General features: G+C 41.2%; 1 protein-coding gene across 15 annotated transcripts in view; it reads left to right on the top strand.

Moving 5' to 3' along the window:
* RUNX1T1 (RUNX1 partner transcriptional co-repressor 1) overlaps window positions 1-25,764 on the top strand; it is a 144,521-nt gene that overhangs the window by 88,852 nt on the left and 29,905 nt on the right. For all 15 annotated transcript variants that reach the window (XM_065585894.1, XM_065585900.1, XM_065585898.1 and 12 more), the window contains 4 exons: window positions 4,699-4,880; window positions 15,044-15,294; window positions 17,410-17,495; window positions 18,093-18,291. In XM_065585894.1, coding sequence (XP_065441966.1) covers window positions 4,699-4,880; window positions 15,044-15,294; window positions 17,410-17,495; window positions 18,093-18,291 — 718 coding nt within the window. The remainder of the gene's footprint in view (window positions 1-4,698; window positions 4,881-15,043; window positions 15,295-17,409; window positions 17,496-18,092; window positions 18,292-25,764) is intronic.

The raw sequence follows: 25,764 nt of genomic DNA, 5'->3' as shown, positions 1-25,764 counted from the left end.
GAATAGGGGCCTAGCCTGGGACTCAGAAGACATGGGTTCTAATCCTGGCTTTGCCTTTGGCCTGCAAGTTACGGCTTCTTTTGCCATTTCCCACCCTTTGTCTGTCTAGACTGTACGTTCTAGAGCAGAGAGTGTCTCTTACTAAGAGTTTGTAGAGTGTTTAGCACAATTGGGCCCTGTTCTCAACTGGGGCATCTAGATGCTACTTGAATACAAATAATAAATGGTAGTAGATTCATATGTTTATCTTCCAGCTCTTCTGGAAAGGAAGATAAGGACAGTGTGCACCTTCTGGCACAAACCTGCAGTGGGATCATTCTTTGATTTCACAGGAGATAGAAAGATGCCCACTTAAAAATGTATTTGGGACTGGAAGGAACCTCATGGGACTAGGGTAACCACCTTTTCAAAATCCAAAAACAGGACACTTGCAGGAGCCCCACCCTCTGCCGTGGCCCTGCCCCTACTCTTCCGCCTGAGGCCCTGTCCCTTCGCCAGGTTGGAAGCCAGAGCTGGGCAGTGGTAAAAGCTGTCCAGGGAGCCAGACTACTTTGGGGAGCCCCGGACCCTCCACCTGCCCTGGGTGGAGTGCCCAAGAACAGCTCCCAGCCCGTGCCCCCTCCTCTGGTGCACGCCGTCCAGGGCAGGTGGAAGGTTTGAGACTCTGAGGCTCCCCACAGTGGCCCAAGCTCCCTTGTCGGCTCTTACTACTGCCTGGCTCATATTTTGGGGAAAGAGGAGGAGCAGGGGGAGGGGCCTCGTGGCAAGGGGGACTTAGGTCCCACCTCAACCCTACCTGAGTCAGGCATAGAGCGGCGCCACAGGGAATCCAGGACAAATGCTGTCCTGGAGTCATTCAGCCTGGGACCAGGACTTGAAATGTACATTTTGGGACTGTTCTACCCAATTAGAGATGGGTGGTCACCCTACCTGGGATGTTGAGTCCAATCCCCTGCTATCACAGGCAACCCCATGATAAATGGATCAAGCACCTTCTTAAAACTAGTTAGGTTGCCGTTTCCCCTCCCCCCTACTCCTATTGGAAGGTTGTTGCAGAACCTCACTCCTTTGGCTGTTAGAACCTTTTTCTAGTTTCCAACTTGAATTTATTCATGTCCAGTTTATACCTATTTGTACCCACTTACATTAAAAAGCCTCCTTCATAATAAATTAAGTGATAACATTACCTTAATATTAGTGTTCCATATCTGGGTGACAGATTATTTGGTCTGAAAATAGACAATCCACTTCCTTCCCTGATGAACCAAGGGACGCACCCCACCTATGTACTTATTCACCACACTGATACTGACTTGGACTCTTAATACATTCCATGGGTGGCATACCCGAGCCCACTTATCCACTGATGCTTTAAAAACTCCCGCACCCCAATCTGGGTCTATGCTGGTTATGTGATATGTATGTATCTTGTGATCCTTGTAAGCGATACCTGTAATCCCTCATAACTCAAGCCTGACCCCAGATGTACAGTACCTTCTCTCTTAACTTGTGTATATTTAATTTTAAACATTAACTTTAATAAAATTTTTAAATCTTCTTGGAGCATTTAAGATCAGATGAGACTTCACTGAGGTTTGGGAAACAAAGCAAAAAGCAACAAAACAAAATTGTAAATGAAAAATTCACAGCAATGATTTTTTTAGACAAGTCCACTCAGTACTTTTATTTCTTTACGTAAAGCTCAGTGATTTTTTTGTTAGTGTAATTTGTGATACATTGGACCATGACTTCGTTTCTGCATCTTATGGCTTTATAGGTTCACCTGTTACCATAGTATCTGAGCACACTACTATATTAACTGGCAGCTTTGTTGATCCCACAGAATAACCTAGTTAAAAAAGTTGGCACCTACCTGTAAGGTCTAAGCAGGGAGCTAGGAGCCAGGAATGTATGAGTACTAATACTGACTCTCGCTGTCTGTGGCCCTGAATAAATCATATGAATCTGTTCTCCACTTTTCTCATCTGTGAAATGGGTATGTTGCTACATTCCTACCTCAGATGGGTGTTTTGGGGGTTAATTTAAGTTCATACAGTACTGAAGATGAAAAAGCACTATATAATTGTATGGCAGTATTGTAATCCAGGTTCTGACCCTACAATTTCTCAGAATTTTATATATGTATAATTCTCTTTGCATTGTTAGTTTCACTACGTCCCTCCATCAAGTCAGGCAGCTAGCTGGACCAATTTTATTCTGATGTGTGAAGAGCTCTTAAAGCCCCTTCTCCCCCCTATCCCAGTTGTGGTGGTTGCCACTGCCAGCAAAATTGGAATGATATCTATTAGATAGTAGGCATCTTATTAATAGTGAATATAGATAGGCTAATGTTTTGTTCACTTTCACAAAATACAATGTTGAAAAGGTTCTATGAACTTTTAGAGTCCTAAAGTTCTACAGCAATGTCTTTCTAACTCTCTTGAGGGCCTGTAGACTAAGTGGTAGCACTGGCTGTTTATTTCCAATAGCAAATTATGCTTCTAAGTATATGTCTACAGCAAAAAATTAACCCGCACCAGCGAGTCTCAGAGCCTGGGTCAACTGACTCAGGCTCCTGCTGCAGGGCTAAAAATAGCAGAGTAGCCTGCCAGGTTGGAAAGTTCTCAGAGCCCAGGCTCCAGCCTGAGCTCGAATGTCTACACTGCTGTTCTTAGCTCCATAGCCCAAGCCTACATGCCCGAGTCAGCTGACCCGAGCTCTGAGACTTACTGCCGCTTTTGGTTTTTGGTTCTTCTTGCTGTATAGATGCACCCTTAGTCCCTGAGAAGAATGTTATCTTTTTTTAAATACAGAAAGGCTGTAGCAAGAATAGTGATGATGGTCCATACCTATTTGTTTGGTACGTGGTACATCTTTTGATCACCAGGATATGATAATTGGTGCCTGGTGTCATATGATTTTAACTAAGGTGGCAAAGCATTTTCTCTTATAACCTCTTTCTCATGTGTTTGAAACTTTTCAAAACATTTTGGGCTGAAGTGTTCCATGCTTGGTCTATCTCAAAAGGTTAATTTCTTTTTAAAGATGGAGCAAATCCTTCTCAGCCATTTTGAGTTTGTGGATGATACCAAGCTGGGAGAGGTTTCAAGTGCTTTGGAGGATAGGATTATAATTCAAAATAATCTGGACAAACTGGAGAAATGGTCTGAAGTAAATAAGATGATATTCAATAAGGACAAACGCAAAGTACTCCACTTAGGAAGGAACAATCAGTTGCACACATACAAAATGGGAAATGACTGCCTAGGAAGGAGTACTGTGGAAAGGGATCTTGGGGTCATAGTGGATCACAAGATAAATATGAGTCAACAGTGTAACACGGTTGCAAAAAAAGTGAACATCATTCTGGGATGTATTAGCAGGAGTGTTGTAAGCAAGACATGAGAAGTAATTCTTCCGCTCTACTCTGCACTGATTAGGCCTCCCAATTCTGGGCACCACATTTCCAGAAAGATGTGGACAAATTGGAGAAAGTCCAGAGAAGAGCAACAAAAATGATTAAAGGTCTAGAAAACATGACCTCTGAGGGAAGATTGAAAAAATTGGGTTTGTTTAGTCTGGAAAAGAGAAGACTGAGAGGAGCCATGATATCAGTTTTCAAGTACATAAAAGGTTGTTATAAGGAAGAGGGAGAAAAGTTGTTCTTCTTAAACGCTGAGCACAGGACAAGAAGCAGTGGGCTTAAATTACAGCAAGGGAGGTTTAGGTTGGACATTAGGAAAAACTTCTTAACTGTCAGGGTGGTTAAGCACTGGAATAAATTGCCTATGGAGATTGTGGAATCTCCATCACTGGAGATTTTTAAGAGCAGATTAGACAAACACCTGTCAGGGATGGTCTAGATAATACTTAGTCCTGCCATGAGTGCAGGGGACTGGACTAAATGATCTCTCGAGGTCCCTTCCAGTCCTATGATTCTATGATTTAAAAATACTTATCCATTTAAAAAATGGACTTTTATAGCAGTAGTTAATTGTTTAAAAGTCACAAAAAAGTTAGGTTCAACAACATACATGTAACTTTGTCTCATTGCACACTTGCATTACTCTAAAATCTTTAATAATCTGTTCACATGTTTTAAGATTGTATGTGTATTTGAGAGTGTAGAAAAAAATATGTAGTATTTGATAACTTCTGTAGTATGTGATAACATAACTAAATACTGTAGCTAATGCATAAACATGTGCCGAGTTAGAATTGGGTGTTGATCCTTAAGTCAAGAAAAAATGAAAGTTAGTACTTTGCAATCTGAATACTAAATTTACATAGGGGAGTTGTTTTGCACGTAAAGACAGCAGCTGTAGAGAAACACAAATATTGTATAATAACAAGAAAGGAAATAAAGTGAGCTAGTGCTGTGCTCTTGCCACCCTTTAAAGATTTGGACCTGAAGATTGTTTTTTTTCGTTTGTTTGTTTTTCTTGTAGCATTTTCAGTTTTGTTTTATGGTTCAGCAAATAAACTCTTCCACTCTCATGTGTGCACACACGTGTATTTCAGCCATGACTCAAACCTCTAATGAGGCTATATGGTTTAACACGGCTAACTAAAATAAATATAAGTCAAGATGAACGAAATAGTGGGCTTTTAATTGATTTCTAATTTTGCTACTTCATCTTTGTGAAACTGCATGAGAGTCGTTCAGCTGCTCCCTTAATTTCTGAAACACTCTTACAGGCCAATCTGCCCCTGCTGCAGCGGGAGCTCCTGCACTGTGCAAGGCTGGCCAAGCAGAATCCCGCCCAGTACCTCGCTCAGCATGAACAGCTGCTTCTGGATGCCAGCACCACCTCACCTGTTGACTCCTCAGAGCTGCTTCTCGATGTGAACGAAAACGGGAAGAGGCGAACTCCAGACAGGTCAGAAGGCCAGAGTGCTAATACTCTGCAATTGTAAACATGCTTTGGGATGTAAAGCTAACATGCTGATGTCTATTACAATTAGAGTGGTGTGGGATACTCCATTTCATTCTACAAAATTTGTGCTGAGTTTTCCAAGATTAATTTTTTCAGTTACAGCTAAATAATGGGCAGATTTTACTTGGACCCATGTGAAATGTTCCCACTGACTCCAGGCAATGAACCTCTATTGCATGCACATGAGAAGCCTTAGGGCAGAATTTGGCCATATGTAATTGGGAATAATACAGAACTGTTCACAGCACTATCACTAACCATTTGGTGCATAATGTTTGTATGCAGCTTAAAGTGATTAGCAGATTGTTCCTACTCTATATGTGAATCTGTCTGTATTTGGGTTTTTGTCTGAGGAAATATTAAATATGGGAAGTTGGATAGGCACCCATACTGGGGACTATAATTACAGTATTCACTTTCTTGAATACAAATGTGATTATCACGTCTACATGCAATTCCCAAATATGAAATACAGTTGTATTATGGAAATACTAGAGAACTACATATAGCAGGTTACTGAGCTGTAGTGCTACATGCACATCTGGGAGTCTGCTGATATCCTGATAAATACCAGAACAAAGAGACTGCTTCAGAATGCAATCAGATCTTTAATTCCTTATTCAGTTGTTAGATTTTGCATAGCAGATATGTAAGGATATATGTAGTGTTTCTTTAAATTTGTGGAAGGAAGCCAGGGGCACTGGGGGGCTAGGGATGATTCTAGGCGGAAGCCCTGTGAAGAGACAGAGAAAGAATCACAGAGTAGCTTTAGGGACAAGGGACAATACTGATTTCCCTTATTCCAATAAAGTTCCTTATTCACTGTTAGAGGAAAGTGACTCTTGATTTTTTTAAACTATTGTCCAATGAAATAGTGTCAAATGTTTGAGTTCTTTCTGAATCTGCATAAATATTCTCTGCACTAGATCCAAATAGTGGATTTTGGCTAGTTTCACTTGTCGCTGGCAATACCAAGCTGACAACTTTTATAAAGCCATTCAGAAGATATTACTTTTGTTTTGCATTATGCATCACTGGCACCCCAGAAATCTTTTAAAGGGAGGGAGGAAATCAAGATTCTGTGGAGCCTGGAGGGAGTGCAGAGTTTTGTGGGTGACAGTTTAGTTTATGGCCAGTCAGTGGAAGAACATAACGTAAGGAAAAACAAGGTCTGAAGGCAAGTGATGCTGCTAGACTAAAATAAAATAGCAGATATTTGAGCATATGTGAATGTGAGACGTTCACAGGATATGTGCTAGGTCTTGAAAATGTTGAGTTAGTGATTCCTCAAGCCACTCATGCCAGTCACAAACAGTAAAAATCTAGATAAGGTTCCCATTAGATGGCAGGGAATGTTCATGCATTTGAGATATTAACCTATTGCAAAATATGTGCCAGGGAAATCCTTTGAGCTGGATGACACCTTATTGAGAAGTCCTGTTGGCCACCAAAATTTTCCAGTAGCTGAAGATGATTATGTGGGTGTAATTTTTGAGTGGCATTTCTTTGCTACACCGTCCGCACAAATTCAAACAAACTGAAATAGCCACAAGTGTTAACACACAGCAGCAAAAGGAATCCAAGATAGGCGGCCTGATTAATTATCAGGAGTCCCACATCCAACATGTGACTGTTACAAGGAGAGGGGAAATCACCAAAGCTCAAAATCCAATTACCTGTGGCAATTATGTCATAGTCGCTCAGTCTTTGCAGGTTAACATATTGGAAATGATACATGTTGGGAAAAGAAGGTCTCACAATATGATGGGAGTGAGCCCAAATGTCAGAGTGGTGGTCCACCATAGGGCAGGACCTAGAATACAAGGTGGAATCATGGATGCTTGAGTAATAGACACAACTTAAAAAATCTCTCATATCCACAGGATACTACCCATTAGGTCTTGGATGGGTGGAGTAAATAGCACTAGACCTGCCTAACAAGGATCATACCTACATGGTATCCCTTGACTAATTTTCTTGGCAGAAATTCTACTTCTCATTTAACCCATATGACAACAGGTCAAAAGAAGATATCTTTTAACTTTCGTCTTTTTCTGGCATTTCAGAACCAATTGCCACTCACACTGAGCCACAGTTTCCCAGTGCTGATTTCCAAACTTTTATGATAGGTACAATTTCACATACGTTAATTTTAAGCCCTCACTGTACACAAGGGAATGAACTGGTGGAGAGAGCAGTGCAGGTTGCTGAGAGAATTCTACTATCAAAAGACTTCATACTAGCTTTGCTGAGCTATAAGGCAACCCCTCACACAGACCTTGGCGTAATCCTAACTCACCTGTTAATGAGTCAACAGATCAGAACCCTGCTGAACTTAGAAGTACATTTTCACCCTGAATGATCCTTCTAAAGGACTACTGAGTGACTACAAATTTAAAAGGTCTAAAAACGCTTTCTACTTTATTGGAATGGCATCCTCAGCTTCATGAAGAAGACTCTGTTTTGGTAATATTGAACAACTTAGTGGACATAGCTGCACCCAGAGGTCTTGCATGGTCAAGGAACTCTGAACAGAAGAAACAGGCAACAGCTTCAGCTGAATCCAACCCCGGGGAGTTGTCATGTGACGCTAGTAATACTAAGTATCAGGGGGTAGCCGTGTTAGTCTGTATCTACAAAAACAACAAGGAGTCTGGTGGCACCTTAAAGACTAACAGATTTATTTGGGCATAAGCTTTCGTGGGTAAAAACCCTGAAAGCTTATGCCCAAATAAATCTGTTAGTCTTTAAGGTGCCACCAGACTCCTAGTAATACTGGTACTCACACCAAACAGTAAAGTGAGAGAATCCTGTGTAGAAGAGTCTTAAATCTATTGAACAGAAGTCTGCATCATTTGAGATTTGATAATACAAGTGAATCAACCAGAGAAATTCTTCCTCAGAGCTAGAACATGGCCGCAGATCTACATGAGTGGTGAAACCAATGACTTCTCTTGCTCCATAACTTATTGAATTGTTGAAGATTATTTGTCTGGGGGTAGGAGAAACACGTGAGGATGTGTGTCCTGTTTGTTTAAATCTTCATATATAAAAAATAAAAATATGTCAAAAAATGTTAGGTATCTTAATGATAGGTGTAAGTGTCACTACCACTCTGCCAACAATGTACATATAAGGGTATATGAAGATAAAAGGCAGCCTCTTTCCAGGGAAACTAAAAACATTGGACCAGATTCTGAATCCTGATATGTGCTTATTGCTCTTGCTGAAGTCAGTTGGATATGATCTTGCACATTTTTCCTCTTCTCGCCCACTCCCTTCCAAAATTGGTACTAGTATGTTTACATACACATACACCTAAGTATGCTTGTATGCTCTAACTCTGACTCCAGTAGAGGTGAAATACAGAATTAGGAAGAAAAATAGAGAGGGAGCGTGTATTGTGTATATGCACACTTGTGTGTCTTGGTGGGTTAACATTTTTTCCTTGTATAATTTCAGCATCTTGTTTGCATATGCATTTTGCATCTCTAGTTATTTTTCTGCATATGCATATCTACTGTATGTGAGGTTTTATAGAGCAATGTGACAGCAGAGCTTAGTGTTTTACTGAATGTTTTCTTGGTGCATATGGTCTGACATGGCTGAGCAGCCACGGTGAGATTTTGGAGTCTATTAAACTAGCTCATTAAAAAGATCAATCTGTTTCTGCAATAACACTGGGAGCCATCAGTCACTGAAAGAGAGAAAAAACTGACACCTGAGGAGACAACACATTTTGATAATTTGTTCATGACATGTCATGAACAAAGTGTTTACTCTACCTTGTTTACAACTTTTTGGGCTTATATCCTGCTGTCATAGGGCTAAAAAAGTTGGACTAACAACTTTTTTGTGTGAATGAATTCTTTGCCTTAAACCTCTACATAATTTTAAATAAATTTACTGTGTAAATTTGCTGCTGTTTACAAAGAAATTAATCCTGTATTGAGGCTGCCCTAAAAGACTGTTATTGTGCAGTATAGAAGCGTGTCACCCAGTACAGGGGCAGGCAAACTTTTTGGCCTGAGGGCCGCATCGGGTTTCGGAAATTGTATGGGGGGCCGATTAAGGGAGGGGATCGTGGCCCAGCCCCCACCCCCTATCTGCTCCCCCCCCCGGGACTCCTGCCCCATCCAACCCCCCCTGTTCCCTTATGGTCCCCCCGGGGACCCCTGCCCCATCCACACACCCCCGCTCCCTGTCCCCTGACCACCCCAGGATCCCCACTGCCCCATCCAACCCCTCCTCTCATTCCTGACAGCCCCCCCGGGACCCCTGCCCCATCCAACCACCCCTTATCCCTGTCCCCTGACTGCCCGCAGAACCCCTGCCCCGACTGTCCCCTGCCGCCCATCCAACCCCCCCTCCTTCCTGACTGCCCCCCTGGAACCCCAGCCCCCATTCAACCCCCTGTTCCCCCCCGACTGCCCCGACCCCATCCATGCCCTCACCGCCTGACCACCCCCCCGAACTCCCCTGCCCTCTATCCAACCCCCCCTGCTCCGTGCCCCCTTACTGCGCTGCCTGGAGCGCTGGTGGCATTACAGCCGCGCCGTCCAGCTGCAGCTGGGCCACGCCGCCGCCTGCAGCCGGGCCACGCTGCCACCGCCACCACACAGCACAGAGACCGGGTCAGGCCGGGCTCTGCAGCTGCACTGCCCCAGGAGCTCACAGACCCACTACCCAGAGCATTGTGCTGGCGGCGGAGCGAGCGAGCTGAGGCTGCGGGGGAGGGGGACAGCAGAGGAGAGGCCAGGGGCTAGCCTCCCGGGCCAGGAGCTCAGAGGCCGGGCAGGATGGTTGCGTGGGCCGTAGTTTGCCCACCCCTGACCTAGTAGCTGTACATTTGACAGACACATCAAGTGCATGTAAAAAATTATTAGGCAAAAAAGACTGATAAAAATAATTCTAAGTGGAAAAATGTTTGCCAGCAATATCTGATACATGGGGGGAGGGGAGGAAGGAGAGACTAACAGTTAAGGCTTTTGTTGGTAAGAACTGTCATGACAGTTTTGTGGACTTCGAGAGAGCAGTTTGGAGAAATGCCCTCCTATAGAGGTGATGCCCCCTTGTGAGAAGGTTGATATTGACTGTGTCAGGGACACAGAGTCTAGGTTGGGCACTGCCAGGTATTGAGGGCCTATTTCTGCCATCTCAGTTCATGGGAGTGGAGGATGCTCAGCACCTCATTGGACCACGAACCTTGCAACCAATGTGAAAAGTTTAGGAATCTTCTTTGAGCAAAATCTTACAGGTTCTTCAGTTAAGTTAATCGCCTGAGTTGTGACATGAAGCACTTCCTTAGTATGATGGTTCTGTGTGACAAGTAAATATACACATGATGTTTATATGTTGATCTGTGCTGTGCATACAACATTATCTTATCTGCAAAATAATTTGATAGATATAGACACGAAAGAGATTTTTTTCCAGTAGATTATCACTCATTCAGTCATCAATCTTTTACATATAAATATTAGTTTAAACCAAAGCATCTTGCAGAAATGAAGGACAAACATTCTCCATCCCAACTCCTATTCACTGGCCTCAATAATGTTATTCTCATAAATTGCATTTAATATTTTGTATCAAACGGTAAAGTTAATTTGCCAGCCAGTGCAGTCGTTTGCTGTTTGATTTCCTGCTCTGGAATGCACAGTCATTTGAAACTAAAGATTCTTACTGTATATTTGATTGTGTGCCTTCAGCAATTCTTGATGAGAAGTAACAGTCAATCCCAGTTGTAACTGGACAGCCCTTAATCTCAATAAAAAAGTAGTCCAAATGTAAAAAATCCTTCAGCATGAACATCTACAGTTACAAAAACCTCATTCTCTGAAACTGGCCTCTCTCGTCCTTGCCCTCAGATCTTGGGTGGCGGGAGGGGGGGAGGATTCTGTACACTGAGACATACATACGAGCAGCTGTAGAAAAAAAACAGGACCTCTACAGTATTTGACTTTTTAATCTTTGTTAGAGGTTATCATTCTAACCTTGATATTCAAGAACAAATTTTGAGTGTGCCTTCAAAAATGCATCCAGAGTTTGATTTGTGCATACAAAAATCTGCATACTTTCACGCAAATGTGTACTTGCAGATTAAAATTTCATAGTTGGATTTGAGTAGTTGCGGGTCTCAGGTTCTGCATGCAGCCCAATGTAAAATATGTAGGTGCATTCTTGGAGAACAGTCAAAAAGGGTTGCTATCCATTGGAGTTTAACAGCATGAATTACAGTGACAGCAATTAAATGTATAGTTACCTTGGCACTCATGGGGGTCACATCTCAGTCCCATCCCACTTCTTATCAGTTGTCTTTCTAGAACATAGTGTACAGTAATTGTAACCGTTTACTTCCTTGCTCAAAAATACTCATTGTAACAGATGCCCTAAAGTGCCTGGCAAAGATCCTCTCCCTTTCGCTATGAGAGGGATGATGGGGGCCTCCGTTCACCCCTGCAATTGCAGTGGGCACTGGTGCTTGTGTATGGAGTCTCTGGAAAGCCTATCTTTATTCCCAGCAACAAGCTTTAGCAAAACCCATCTCTTCATTTCCTGTTGCTAACTGCCACAGCACGTGAAATAGAGATTCCCCTTATCCCTCCTCCAGTGGGCCCTGATACCTGCCCCACCTCTTCGCTGCAATGGGCTCAATCTGCTGCGCTGCTCTCAATCCTGCCCCTGGATGCCGTCCTTGTCTCCTGCCCAGCTTCCTCTCCAGCAGGCTGTTCTTGCCTGCCTGAGACCCTGCCCTAGTCCTGCCCCATAAAGCAGTGCATGGGAGAGAATATAGCTGTCTGGAGAGAAAGGGTGCACGTTCTCCTGGGTCCCTGTCCTTCACCCCCACACTTATCTCACCTCTGTGTGTCTCCCCTTCCCCAGTTCCGGAGACTAAAAGGCGCAGGCAGCTGCTGCCACTGAGCCAGCTCCCTGCTAGATTCCTGCTCTGCATAGGCAGGGTGCAGGAGCCATCAAACCCTGCAGCAGCCTTTGTTACAGGCAGCCAAAACTGTATTTCGGTCCTAGCAGCTGAGGCGACCAACAGTGACATCTAGCATCAGTTACAGCATCAGCTATAGCTCAGCCAGAAACCCTCAGCCACCAGGGGGGAAAAAGTGTAAATGGCACCTCCCCTGGTGCACGCGCCCCACAGTTTGAGAACTGGAGTGAAGTGGAGCTCCAGTACAAGAGGAGTTGAGACAGTTGTTATTCGGATAAGCTTGGGCTGTAATAGAGCTAGAAAGTCATTCTTCATTTGTAGTATGGTCTCTGGGCAGAATGGAAGTGACTTACCTCTGGTTTTTCCTGAGGATGTAAACAGGCATTCACTGTTAGGTTCATATATATTAGCTGATGGTGTGGTTGCGGGTGGACTGTGTGCACTTTATTTTGAAATATTTGATTATAGACTCAAATTCATTTTGTTTCTTTATGGCTAATTTTCTGGCCCAACACTAACTCTTCTAAATGACCTCCATCTGTTACGAGGAATGGAGTGGGAACAGTCGAAGGCTGCCCTAAGACTGTGACCTAACCAATGTTCTCTTTAGATCAACAGCATGCGCAGGATTTTTGATCAAAGCTGTTGTGAGGGCACAAAAATATAGCTTCTTCTTTGAGTAGTGTCCCTATGGGCACTGTACTTCAGATGCGTGTATACCCCATGCATGTTTGATCAGAGAGTTTAGGTAGCAGTGCCTGTCTGGCCTGCTCATGTGCTCTACTCTGCCTTGTGTACTGCACCATGGCTATATAGTGCTGCATGGGTAAACCGCCCTCAGTTCTTTCTCAAGTGCCTTGGCATGAGACAGAGCCTCAGCAGTGTCTGAGTTGATCTTACCTCAACTGCAGTTTCTTTCATAGTTTCACTTAGTTTAGTTAGTTATAGCAGTAGTAGTTAGCTGTAGTTTTAAAAAAAATGTTGTAAGGACCATCATCCATTTAGTATTTCCCTGCAGAGAACTTTAGCTTGTGGGGAGGGTATGCTGGCTCTCCTAGTTTTAAATGTTGCCTTTTGTGCCAGAAGGCTCTCCTGGTGAACAATTGACACTCCCAGTCTGTCCATTGCTCGAGGAGTCTCACATTCCCCCCAAAATGAATTTTTTGCCTGGCCTTAAAATCAAGAGCCAGAAAGAACCAGGAGGTTAAATTGTGCTTCCTCATGATGGAGGGCTCCCTCCATCCACCTTCTGACCCGGCCCAGGTCCTCTCCAGCCCCATACATCAGTCTCCGAGCAAGTTGACCATCTCAACCACTTCAGCGCAACACTTCTCTAGAGCTACTAAAAAGAAAACTCAAGAATCCCCTCAAAAAGACTCTAGGAAATAGAGCTCGAGTTCCCCAGGTAGGGACTCTACCTCAAAGAGTAGAGTCAAAGAAACCCTGGTGGCTGATTGAGACAACTATTTAAGTGCCCACCAATTCCTGACTCGGTATCCACGAGGCTGCAGGTTCTTCAGGTACTGTGAGCACCAGTGAACCCAAAGAATCTAAGGGTTCCAGCTCAGGAAGATCTTTGGTACCATCAGGGGGCCAAGATGACAAGGAAGTGACTCTGCAGTTTATAATCATCAACTATCAGGTGTTGATGCAACATATAATCACACCAATGACTAAAAGTTCAGTTGGTTTATTGAGCATCTACCACCAGAGCAGAGGGACTAATTCTAGGCAGCATTTGCACAGGAATCCTCTTCGCTCAACCATCTCCAACAGTAGTAATAACAGATGCACCCCTATTGTGATAGATGTATATCTGGCTGCATTACCTTTTATCAGTAGCCTGATCTCCAGCCTCCTTCTAGAGTACTGGCCCATTCAATGTGATCTTTTTCTACTTCAGTAGTCTTTCTTAAGAATGTTCCCATTGCTGAAATATGTAGACCTGGAACTTTGACCTCCATACTCATCTTTTCTGAACATTATGCAGTAATTCATGAGTCAGCTTCTGATGCTGTGCTTGGTACTACTGTACTATCTTCAGTTTTGGACTTGACTCCGAAGCCTCTGCCTTCTTGGAGGGTATTGCTTAGTAGTCACCTGAAGTGGAGTACCTATAAGGGCAATACTCAAAGAAAAAGGAGAGGTTACTTGCCTTGTGCAGTAACTGTAGTTCTCGAGATGTGTGTCCCTGTGGGTGCTCCACTAGCCACCCTCCTTCCCTGCTGCTTCAGAGTTCTTGGGTATGGAGCTTTGCAGCAGAGAAGAAACTGAGGGTGGTTCACCTATGCAGCTCTATATAGCCAAGTGCAGTGCATGAGGTGGACTAGAGCACATGCACTGGCCAAATGGGCACAGTTACCTAAAATCTCCAATTGAAGATACATGGGGCAAATGCGGATCTGAACAGTAACACCGATAGAGCCACACATCTCACAGAATTACAGTTACTGCACAAGGTAAGTAACCTCTCCTTTTCTTTCCTCTCTCGAGGAAAACATCTCTCATCACCAAGAATGATTCTTTCCTCACACTCCAAATGTGTCTTTGAAACCTGCTGTGATCATATTGTTTAATTCCCTGATGGGGAATCAGCCTGGCATTACTGAGAGCAAAGGTTCAGCATGCTAAAACATATAGCCTAAGGGCCATGTGCTGCCCTTTGGAGGAAAACATTTCTTAAGCTGCAGATTTCCCCAGATCTCTGCATGCAACGACAAAGGCAGGACATCTCTACCAGTGTACGGTCTTTTTTCCATCAAACTGGACTTGACTAAGAATGGTGATTTCTTTTGCTTTTATTAAACATGAAAATTGCTTGGCCACTTGCTTAACACATGAATACATTGTAGTCTGTACTGTACCCACATGTTCAAAGCTTAATCTCAGTGAATATTGCTTTAATTTTTATGTTTATAAGGAGTATTTTTATGTTCTATAGGCAGTATTATTCTACCCGTGTTTCTTAGGCTATGACAGAGACGTTTATAGTGAGCACATGTATCCTTATAAATTTTGATTGATTAAATTGCTTTATGAAATGTTCCCCCACCCACACCTCCAACGTCATGGAGCACAAATGGCAGTTCTTAACTGTGCGTATCTGAGCAATAGCCAGCCCTGTTCAAATTGTGACGGAAAGTTCCTGTACTTTATTTTTCAGAACCAAAGAAAACGGCTTTGACAGAGAGCCTTTGCACTCAGAGCATCCAAGCAAGCGGCCCTGCACTATTAGCCCAGGCCAGCGGTACAGTCCAAATAATGGCTTATCTTACCAGCCCAATGGTCTGCCTCACCCCACCCCACCTCCACCTCAGCATTATCGTTTGGATGATATGGCCATTGCCCACCACTACAGGGACTCATACAGACACCCCAACCACAGGGACCTCAGGGACAGAAACAGACCTATGGGTAAGGGACAATGAGAAACTTTGTGCTTCCTGGATTTTCTTTCTTTCATTCTTTCTTTCTTTCTTATCATTAAACTTTGTACTTCATTCTGGTTGAGAACTGTATTGCCCTCTATCTCACATTGCCCTCTGCTGATAGATCTATGATCCTAAGGTAGTTAATGTTTATAATAGCTTTACTAATATTGGACTAGATTGTGTCTTTAATTACACACTCACACAGGAGAGTAAGGATGACTAAGAAGCACGTCTTTCACACCTGTGTGGACAACATGGACTCTGGAACAGATGGGCAGGGGAATGGAGTTTTGTCTTTCCCTGTATCCCACACATATGACAACCAACATAGCTAGATGGGGTGTCTTAATTTACTGCTGATATAGGCCAGAGATAAATTATTATCACATGAGTAAGGGAGTAATAGAAGGAATTGCCTCCAGAATGATGTCTCTGAGGCACAATGCCCCGTGGGACCATACCTACCTGTGGTGTAGCTCTCACACCACGCCCTGCTCAGGGCTATGCCTAAAACACTCTTCAGGTCACGATGATTTTGTTGTGCTTTAATTTGCATGCCCGACTCTAAAGCAAAACGTTTACAGAAGTGCTTTTTATTCAGGATTTGTTTAAAAGAATAAAGAAGCAGCATTTACAGAGACCTTAAGGGTGAGGGGCTGAGGCTTAAAACTTCGAGTGAAAGATCTCTCAAGTTAGTCTAAGTTGTCCCTTTGGCTAAAATGTATGAATTCGAACTGTGGGCAATACATTGGGGCCTATTAAGACCAGATAAGGTAGCATTTATTGTCAACTCACTGCATACTTGTAACTTGCTCTTTATGCACAGTAAATCTTTACTTAGAATTTTCTATGGTTATTTAAGTATGTGTGAAGAGATGAACCTTTAATGAATCGGTATTGACATTATAGTAATCATTGCATTTAGTGATATTACATTGGTCTGTGCATACTATTTATATTTTTTCAGTCCTCTGTGTTAAGGAAGTCTGATATAAAAAGGCAATATTTAACCCTTTAACTTTTTTTTTTTGCAGTATAAGTGGCTTGGGAATTTCCTATAGTAAATTATACAATTGTTACGTCAATTCTTGAGTTTTTTCTTTTCTACTAATCCAAAGATCAGAGGGTTTTTTTAACTTAAACAATCTGGTAATACTCAAACCTATTGAGAACTTGGACCAAGTCTTCTAAGCATCAGTTAATTTCCTGCTGCTTCTCAATAATATTAAGCCTAGTATCAACAAAGATTTATTCTGTTAATACATTTTGCAGTTTAAGATTTTGATTTTAATCTAGTTTACCAGCATGAGAATTTCTTAATTTTAGAATTTAGATCAGTTGCTCACTATCTGACATAAAACTCCCATACTTCCCTATGTCTTTCATGTTGAGACTAATTTTTAAATTTTAATACAGTGATCCAAACCCAAGCCTACATAAAAAAGAAGAAAAATCAACAGCAATTATATGTTTTAAAATGTGTGAAAATAAAGTAATTTAAACAAAGAGTAGAACAAAAGGTACTAATGATTTTCGCATTGTAACCTTGTTTGATATTATGCATATGACGAAACAATCTCTACAGGGCTGCCTTTGCACCAGAAGATATTAGTAATTCTACATTTATTGTAACATTATTGAGGTACCCATGATTTTTTTGGTGCCCAATCCTAGAAGTGGTCTGTGCAGAGAATTATCGCCAACAGGTGTTTGTACCACCTTTGCAGCATCAGAATTTGATGCAGTGAAATATTTTATACAAGTCTCTTGTTCTGTATCTGCCTTTACTGGTTGTTTTTCATTATGGAAGGGAAATGTTTGTTTATCCCCGGTAGTGGGCATACTATAACCATTAAAGATTCCTAGTCCTTTGTTTAGATTTCTGCTTTAATATCACTGAAAAGACTGATAAACTTTAAATGGTACATGTGTATATGTAGCATGCGTCTATATACATAAACCTTCACACAAAAATTGTGCGGGTTTATGTTATGGATGAGCATTGTAAATACCAAGACTCGATAGATAGATAATGAAAGAATAAGAGAGCTTTTCTAGATGAATCCTTTGATGTAAATATCTTTTCCACTTTTGGCAGGGTTGCATGGCACACGACAAGAAGAAATGATTGATCACAGGCTAACAGACAGAGAATGGGCAGAAGAATGGAAACACCTTGACCATGTAAAAAATTAATTAGTGTGTTTGTATATGTGTCTGGATGGACCCAGCATGACTGTTACAATATTGTAACTTGCATTATATATTTTAGTTTATTAATTTTTCTTTAATTTTCCATATTGTAGAACAAGTTTGAAAACATTGGTGGCTAAATTATAGTGCTTAGTTCCCCATTTGGATGCTTCTTTTGGCACTCTGTGTTTTAGAATCCAAACTGCTGATATGAGCAGCGAATGGGAAACTGGGTGATGAGGATTGACCACTGGCTCCAGGACGCTTCCCACTCCCTCACTTTATCAGTGCCCTGAAAATTGAATTTTTGTTTGTTTTTGCTGTTAATTAGATCTTATAACTATTGAAAGATTTGTATGTATATCTAGGAAATACAGTTAAGCAAGAGGGAATTATTGTGTTCAAAAGGAAGTACCGGTAGTATATCTTATTTTTATTTAAAAGAACAGGGAGATAATCCTTCTCCCTTAAAACCCTGGCAACTGAAGTAAGAAAATGACTTAAATTCACCAAGTTTTCTGTGGAAATATGGCACATCATAATCAAATGTTCTTTTGGCTCCTTCCTTCCCTCTGCCCCTACTAATAGCTGTTAAACTGCATCATGGACATGGTGGAAAAAACCAGGCGATCTCTCACTGTACTACGGCGATGTCAAGAAGCGGACCGTGAAGAGCTTAATTATTGGATACGGCGGTACAGTGATGCAGAGGATTTAAAAAAAGGTGGTAGCAGCAGCAGCCATTCCAGACAGCAGAGTCCAGTGAATCCAGATCCAGTCCCATTAGGTACAGTATTTTCTTCAAAAGTCCATTATCGGTCCTCTAAATTAGCCAAGCCCCAGCTCCTGACTTCTTCCTTTTAATTATTACAGCTGAAGCTCATATTTGTTCCTCTGATTTATTTTTTCTCTTAATACCGATAAAATGTTCCTTTTCATTGAAGATTAAGAACTACATGCAAATTTCACTTCCTGATAGCCTTGTTGTGATAATCACCAGTTTTCCTTCCATTCACAAATGTACATAGGTGGAGGAGCTGGGAGACAGAATGCAAATTTGAATTTGGTGAAGTAATAAGATGAACACTGTTTGATTCCCCACCCTCATCATTTAAACCAAAAGATAGGTACTTCTTGACTGTTACTATTAAAAGACCAAGAGAAATCAAAATGAACTTGATGGAGTGAATTCCACTGTATGTAATGGCACACCTTGGGAAACATCTGTACTTAGCAAACAGACTCATACAGAAACTTCTGACCTGTATTTATATTCAATTTGAGACAGAAAGTTGACAGATGAGAAATTTCCAAATGTACTTAAAAATCTTAATACCTCTCCATAGACTCTGGGCTAGATACACAAAGGGGCTCTAAGCATTATGACACGCAGCATCACAATACCTTACTTTTAGGCACGTAGAAAATTGCTGGGACTCACAAAGGCTGAGGTACAATGAATGGAGGGAGATAGGTGCCTAAGAATGGAATTCAGAAAAGCCAGCACACTGAGTGAAGAGCAGCCTAAGCTAGCCAATGAGAGATGCCAAGGAGAGGGGTGTGTCAGAGAATTTGGTGCCTGAGTCCGGGCTGGAGGGAGGCACCTATCTCTGCTTGGGATTCTCAGTTGTGAACACTCTACTAAAATCAGGCCTCCTAAGGTGTTTCTTGAAGGAAGCCTGGGAGAGGGTGTTCCTGGGTCTCCCACGTCCTGGGTGAGTGCTCTAACCACCAGTCTACAGAGTCCTTCTTATGCTTGCACTCTCTCTCTCCCCCAATCCCTCTCTGCCCCAAAGACTCTTTAATTATTCATCCAAAGTGGAACAGCTTCAAAAGAAGAGACTGAGGGAGCCCCACATCAGAATATCCCTTAGCCCGGTGGTTAGGACACTCCCTTGAGGGGTGGCAGATTCCTGTTCAAATCTTTTCTCACCCTGAGACAAAGGGGGGACTTAATCCAGGGGTCTCCCACATCCAGGTGACTACCCTAACCAGTGGACTAAAAATTATGAGGCAGATTCTTCTGCCTCCCTTCTCCCCGGCCATTTTGGGTGAGCGCCCCTCTGGGGCCCAACCTGGTAAACAGGCTTAGAACTTTTCCTAGAAAAACATTGGCACTGAGTGAGTTTAGGTGCCTCTAGTGTTCAGTGGCAGCAAAGCAGAGGTTTTCTGAATATCAGTGGTGCCTGATTCTGGGATTTAGGCGACTAAAGTGACAGTTGGGTAGCTAAATCCCTTTGTGAATCTAGCCTTCTGTGTTCTGAGGGCAAGCTCGCTCCCCGTATAGATCAGTAGCATTTAAACTCAAAGAGCAAGAGGACTCTGTCTTTGTCAACAATTGGAAGTACCAGAAAGCTGCAGAATAATCACATTTCAATATATGCATTTTTAGAATTCATCAATATTGGATGATGTGTGGCTATGATCAGAATAATTACACACTGAGAGACTATCACAACCAATGTACTGCAGCACATCAAGATAGTGCACTATGTTTATTTTGTGATCCACTGATACCAGGTTGCGATTTTTTTCTCCTGCTCACCTATCTGGCTGTTGAGATGAAAAGGAGATTGCTGGTGGTACCTCTTTGTCTCTTCCTCTGTGGGGAGCAATATTGTTGTACACAGAGCTGGGCAAAATTTTTACAGCAAATTGTAAATTCACTGAAAAATTCATTTTTTCGGGGCACCAAAATGTTTTGCGAATTCTGATTCAATTTGGCAAATTGTTTCAGATGGGAAAAAAAACCAGATTTTTTCCCAGCATTTTCAAAATTTAGTGTTTCAAGATTTTGTTTCAAAATGATATTTTCTAAACAAAATGTCATTTCAAATCACCGTTTTGTTTTGGAAGTGTTGTTTAAAATCATCCCAAGCAAAATTGTTTGCTTTTTTGTTTTGGTGAGAAACTGTTTTTTTGTTTGTTTGTTTGTTTTCAGTTTTCATTCCAATCGAAACATATTTTTTGATTCAGCCACTGAACCAAAAAAACAGTGATGGGTGAAGGAAGCTAGAAAACATATACGGATAATACATGTTCATGATGGTAAACCACTTCAGTATGTAGTGCAATATTTAGTGCCCCTGGGTAACAAGAAATTTGAAGGAGGCTCATTTGAGCCAATGGGGTCTTGGTGTTAGAATTCCTAGAAATGAATTTCAGTTAGCTGAAGGAGGTATCACCAGGAATGGCATCACTGAATTAGCTAATCAGTATAGTCCCTTTGGACAACTTTCTCAGAAATACTGTTTCAGGTAATGGTTTCTATGACTCATGTTGGGGATCTAAAGAAAGAAGCTGACTAATCCAGAGATAAGTATGACAGCCAAAATGCCCACCATGCTGGCAAGCCCCTGAAATTACTCCTTGTGTGAAGGAAACTACTTAAGTCATGACCTATGGAGGCCATCTCCAACAAACCTGTAATGCAGAACTGTTAAGTTTTGAGCTATGCTGGGAAGAATATTCTGCATATAATTAGTAAGTGAAATAGGGAAGGATGTAGTGTCTTCATAATCCCCCAATAAACTGAACTAGCAGATTGATCCTTGACTATTAGAGAATCCTGATAATAACAAGAGTGTAAAACTTTTAAGTAATGTACTTAGTCATAAGACAAAGTTTGCAGTTACCATGTTAAAAATTAAGAGCAGAGAAATACACAGGACTAGATGATGTGTATGTTGTATCATCATTTATTTACATACTTGACATTGGATATGCCTGAAAGCAAGTTTATTTGTGTAAAAAGCCACATTGCATAACATAGTCCATTGAATTTGATGCCCAAATTACCACGGTAGTTGTGATGGATACAGATTTAACTGACTGGAGTTGAGTCCATTTCACTTAAATATACCCATTCCAGTTAGCTTGGTTTAAAAAAAAAATTACTTTGCTATGTTTAAGGATCAGTAATTTGTAATGCTTCAATGATATTGTATTCGTTTCAATCACAGGACCCTGACAAGAGATGTTTATATATCTGACACTCAGGGCACCAGATACTTGCCTTTTTTTAAAAAAGGAAATACAATAATTACATTATCTTAAATCTGGAAGTATCCCAGTAGACTACAGTTCTCTGGAAGGTTAACAAAATATGAACTTTAAAAGTGCAGTTTCATAGAAACAGCATTGGTGACCCCTGAGGCAGTGGTTTTTTTTTTTTTAGGGGAGGGTGAGAAAGCAAGTGAAAAAATTACTCTAAAATTTTAATTAAGGCCCTATCAACTATAAATGTTGCTTTTTTGTGTGTGGATTCTAAATGTCAATAATTCCCCTTTGTACTTTTTTAATGAGATAATCCATCCTTTTAAAAATTACCAGCTTGTTATCTCCAGTAGCAAGGAAAAAGTGTCATGTGGCCACACTGTTTGTGTCTTTGTATCTTTTTCTATAAGATTAAAATGGCACCATCACAGTAAAACAGTTTTCACTGTAACCATTGTGAACAACTACTTTTTAGATTTATAGTTCTGTCATTAAAAATTTACTCTGAACTGAAATTTAGCTTCCATGGTCTTGGTCCAGGAGCAGCTAAAGAAAAATCTGATCACTTTGAAGCCTGTAAATCTCTCTACAACTGAAAAAAGTGTTTTTTTGTGCTCCTTTTAATCTCTGGCTTCTATGTGGTTTTTTTGTTCAGTTTGACAGTCCATAGGGGTTTTTTGTTGTTGTTGTTTTTAATTAGAAAATCAGGTAGACATTTGAAAATCTTGCATTTCACATTTTACTTTATTGTTAATGGTTTTAAACTACTAGAAACTCTTGTAATAGGTTAAAAATTCACTGTTCTGTATAAATAAAAGTACATGAATGTGTGCAACTAAGATAAGACAAATACATTTCCTTTAGCGCTAAATAGTACACGTTAATAAAAATCTAACAATGACTCAAACAGACCTTATGTACACTATTCACTTGATGGACTGGTAGTGGTCTATCAAGTGAATAATTGTTCATAGGTACTCATGCACTTCTGTTGAGGGATTTAAATACTATATGCTCCAAACAGTTTGTGATCTTCTTCCTCCTAACAATAAATAAGTATACTGTAATAGACACACAATGGTATAAGTTAACAATGAAGGCTTTGTGAATTATAAATAAGACCTGTAACCTTATTGAGTGAAGATGTTTGTTTGTAGGCAACTTCAGAAGGTTCCAAGGTGAAGTTTACCTGAATTTGTCTAATCCTCTCTGGAGTAGAAATCTGTACAAAAATATTACAAGATGGAGTTTGAAATCTCACAAGAGTCTCCATGTTTTGTGCTAGGTCATGTTGAAACCAGAATGTGCAGGGCATGTGAAGTTGTAAAGAACACATACATTAGCCGTATATTAAACAAAAATTTAAAAATCTAAACTTTCAAAACTAGTTTGTACTTTATCTAAACTGGCTCCTTCAGCCCATTCTACATTAGCAGTGACATACCCACTGCCATGCCTATATAGTGGTCACCACTGAAATCTTTCCACTGCCATTTGCAAATAATTAATATTTACCACGATGGCACAGTATTCCCAGTGAGAATTTGGAGGAATATTGTGAATGCTAGAGTACATTTGTTGCTTGAAATGGCAAAACTGTAAAGATTTAATGGCAATCACTGCAGCTTTTAATGCTTTTAATTCACTAGCTGGAATGGAGGCTTGGGCTAGATTGTAGTGTAATAAGTGGTATGCTGTTGCAGAGAACTGAAGCTGCTAAATTGTTTAGTTTGTAATTTGGATCTCCTATTTTAACTTCTGTGGCAGGGATAATCTTTATCCATGCCTTGTACTGTTCCATCCTGGTGCTTGCCAAAATAATAATTGATAGAAAAGAAGAAATAGACCCTGCTACTGCATGCTGTAGGAAATTTGCTTTTTTGTCTAAGTTAGTAATTTAGTATTTGTAGTTTTGAACCAGACTGTTATTAATTCTGTGCCCCATGATCACAACTTTATACTTTAAAGATCGTTATGATAGACATTTTAAAGAATGATGCTAGTTCAAAACTATGTTTAAGTAAAGTTGAAGATGGTGCAAGCCAATGAGCCTGGAAAATTGAAGTCTGATTCACCACTGCATTTCTCCAGTTTTACATCAGTGTAACTCCATTAACATTACACTGGAATGATAGTTTTCAATTGGAACCGTTGCAGCTGAGGCAGAATTCCAGTGTCTAGTCTTTATGGCATATCTCTACATCCATATCAGTCACATGTAACCACTGAAGCTTGAAGCCCTTTTCAGCATTACTCATGATGTTCACTGCACTTTGCCAGCATAGATTAGGAAGAATGGACCCCTTAGCCAAGTCTGTTTCCTCACCTACATTACAACCAGGGTCATGTCTACTAGAGACTGGTGTCAACCACAGTATCGGGGGAGGGATAGCTCAGTGGTTTGAGCATTGGCCTGCTAAACCTAGGGTTGTGAGCTCAATCCTTGAGGTGGACCACTTAGGGATTTGGAGCAAAATCAGTACTTGGTGAAGGTAGGGGGCTGGACTCAATGACCTTTCAAGGTCCCTTCCAGTTCAAGGAGATGGGATATCTCCATAAAAAATATGTATATATATATTCTTAAGAAGTGGGGTTGTTAGAATTTGTTTTTATTGAGGCTTGTTGACAATGTGCTGCTAGCTCTGTATATTTATTCTTAGGGTCAGAATGAAGCAAAATATGTATGTAAAAATATTCTGTAGTTCAAACATAGTTAATAACTTGATGATGTAAAATGTTTATCCTTTTGATGCTTTGTGTATCATAGCTTTCATTGTGACCACAGGCTCGTTCTGTCCACTGCAGACGGAAAGCCAAATTTGGTGCTGCCATCCATTGCTGTCTTGAGCCAAATAAGATCAGATAGGTCCTTCAAAGGCAATGTGTTCATCCCTTCATTATTTTGATTGCAGCTCTTGCAGTATTTATTACACAATGTTAAGGGTGTCCATTCTGTTGTAAATTCAATCCATTTTCCATTTCTTCTTTCTAAAATGGATTGTCCTTTTTCATCATCTGGAAGATACCTTTTACCTTGGTTTAGTCTTCCTACCTTTTTTTTTTTAATTTCCTTATCACCATTTGATACCACGCATATATCTTTTATTTTTTCTTAACTTGTCCAGCTTTTAGTTTGTGTCACTTTTCTTATTGAGGTTCTGTATTTGTTTCAGCTGTTTAAAAATATCTCCATGTATTACTCTTTCAACACTGCTTCTGTTTTTGTAAAGTCAAAAGTCTCTAATGGCCTACAAAATGCTTGTGGTACTTGCTGAACTTCAGAACCTGGTTGGCCGTCTGTCAGTGATTTATGAACTGTTTCTGATGTCATGGTTGATTAAACTCCTGAAGTGAATACACCAGTGCTTACAAGAAAACCTTACATCACAATGACAATAGGCTGAGTTCTTGAGGTTATTTCCCTTTTTATGAAAGAAAACATCCAAGTTGCCACATAAGCAATCTTCCTTTTCCTCACATATTTTACAAAAAAATGTAGGTTGTAGCCATCCCTACCATCCAGTAGAGTGCCTGGAAAAACTCATTCTTGTTTTTGTATCTTTGCCCCCTCGGTGTTCATGTGAGGAAATCCAACTTTTCCTTTGACTTCATGGAGATAAATTTCATATTGAAGGACAATACTGTAAGACAGTGTTCCTCAAACTGGGGCCGCTGCTTGTGTAGGGAAAGCCCCTGAGGGGCCGGGCCGGTTTGTTTACCTGCCCCATCCACAGGTCCAGCCAATTGCGGCTCCCATTGGCCCCAGTTCGCTGCTCCAGGCCAATAGGGGCTGCAGAAAGCGGTGCAGGCCGAGGGACGTACTGGCCACTGCTTACCGCAGCCCCCATTGGCCTGGAGCAGCGAACCGCGGCCAGTGGGAGCCACAATCGGCCGGACCTGCGGACGGGGCAGGTAAACAAACGGCCCGGCCCATCAGTGGCTTTTCCTACACAAGCAGCAGCCCCAGTTTGAGAAACACTGCTGTAAGACCTCCTTAGCTTTCATAATGTCTTTTATCTTACCTCATTTTCATCTGTTCACACACAGGTACTGGTTACAGTTGTTTCATTTTCTGAGGAGAATAAATGTCCACTTAGAACTGCACCGGTACCAAGAAACTCAAGCATTAGTTTACTTCATTGTTGTTTAAGTACGTTCACTATTGTGAACTCATCCTGCTTTCACCGTTCATCGTAATTATTTTATTATCTTGTATGAACTAACAAACCCTGTATTGTTTCTGGCATTTAAATCCTTTCCCACT

The sequence above is a fragment of the Chrysemys picta genome, chromosome 2 (genome assembly GCF_011386835.1).
Source record: "Chrysemys picta bellii isolate R12L10 chromosome 2, ASM1138683v2, whole genome shotgun sequence".
NCBI classification, from domain to species: Eukaryota; Metazoa; Chordata; order Testudines; family Emydidae; genus Chrysemys; species Chrysemys picta.
Note: the sequence above shows the minus strand (reverse complement) of the source record. Positions and strands in the feature narration are given on the sequence as shown.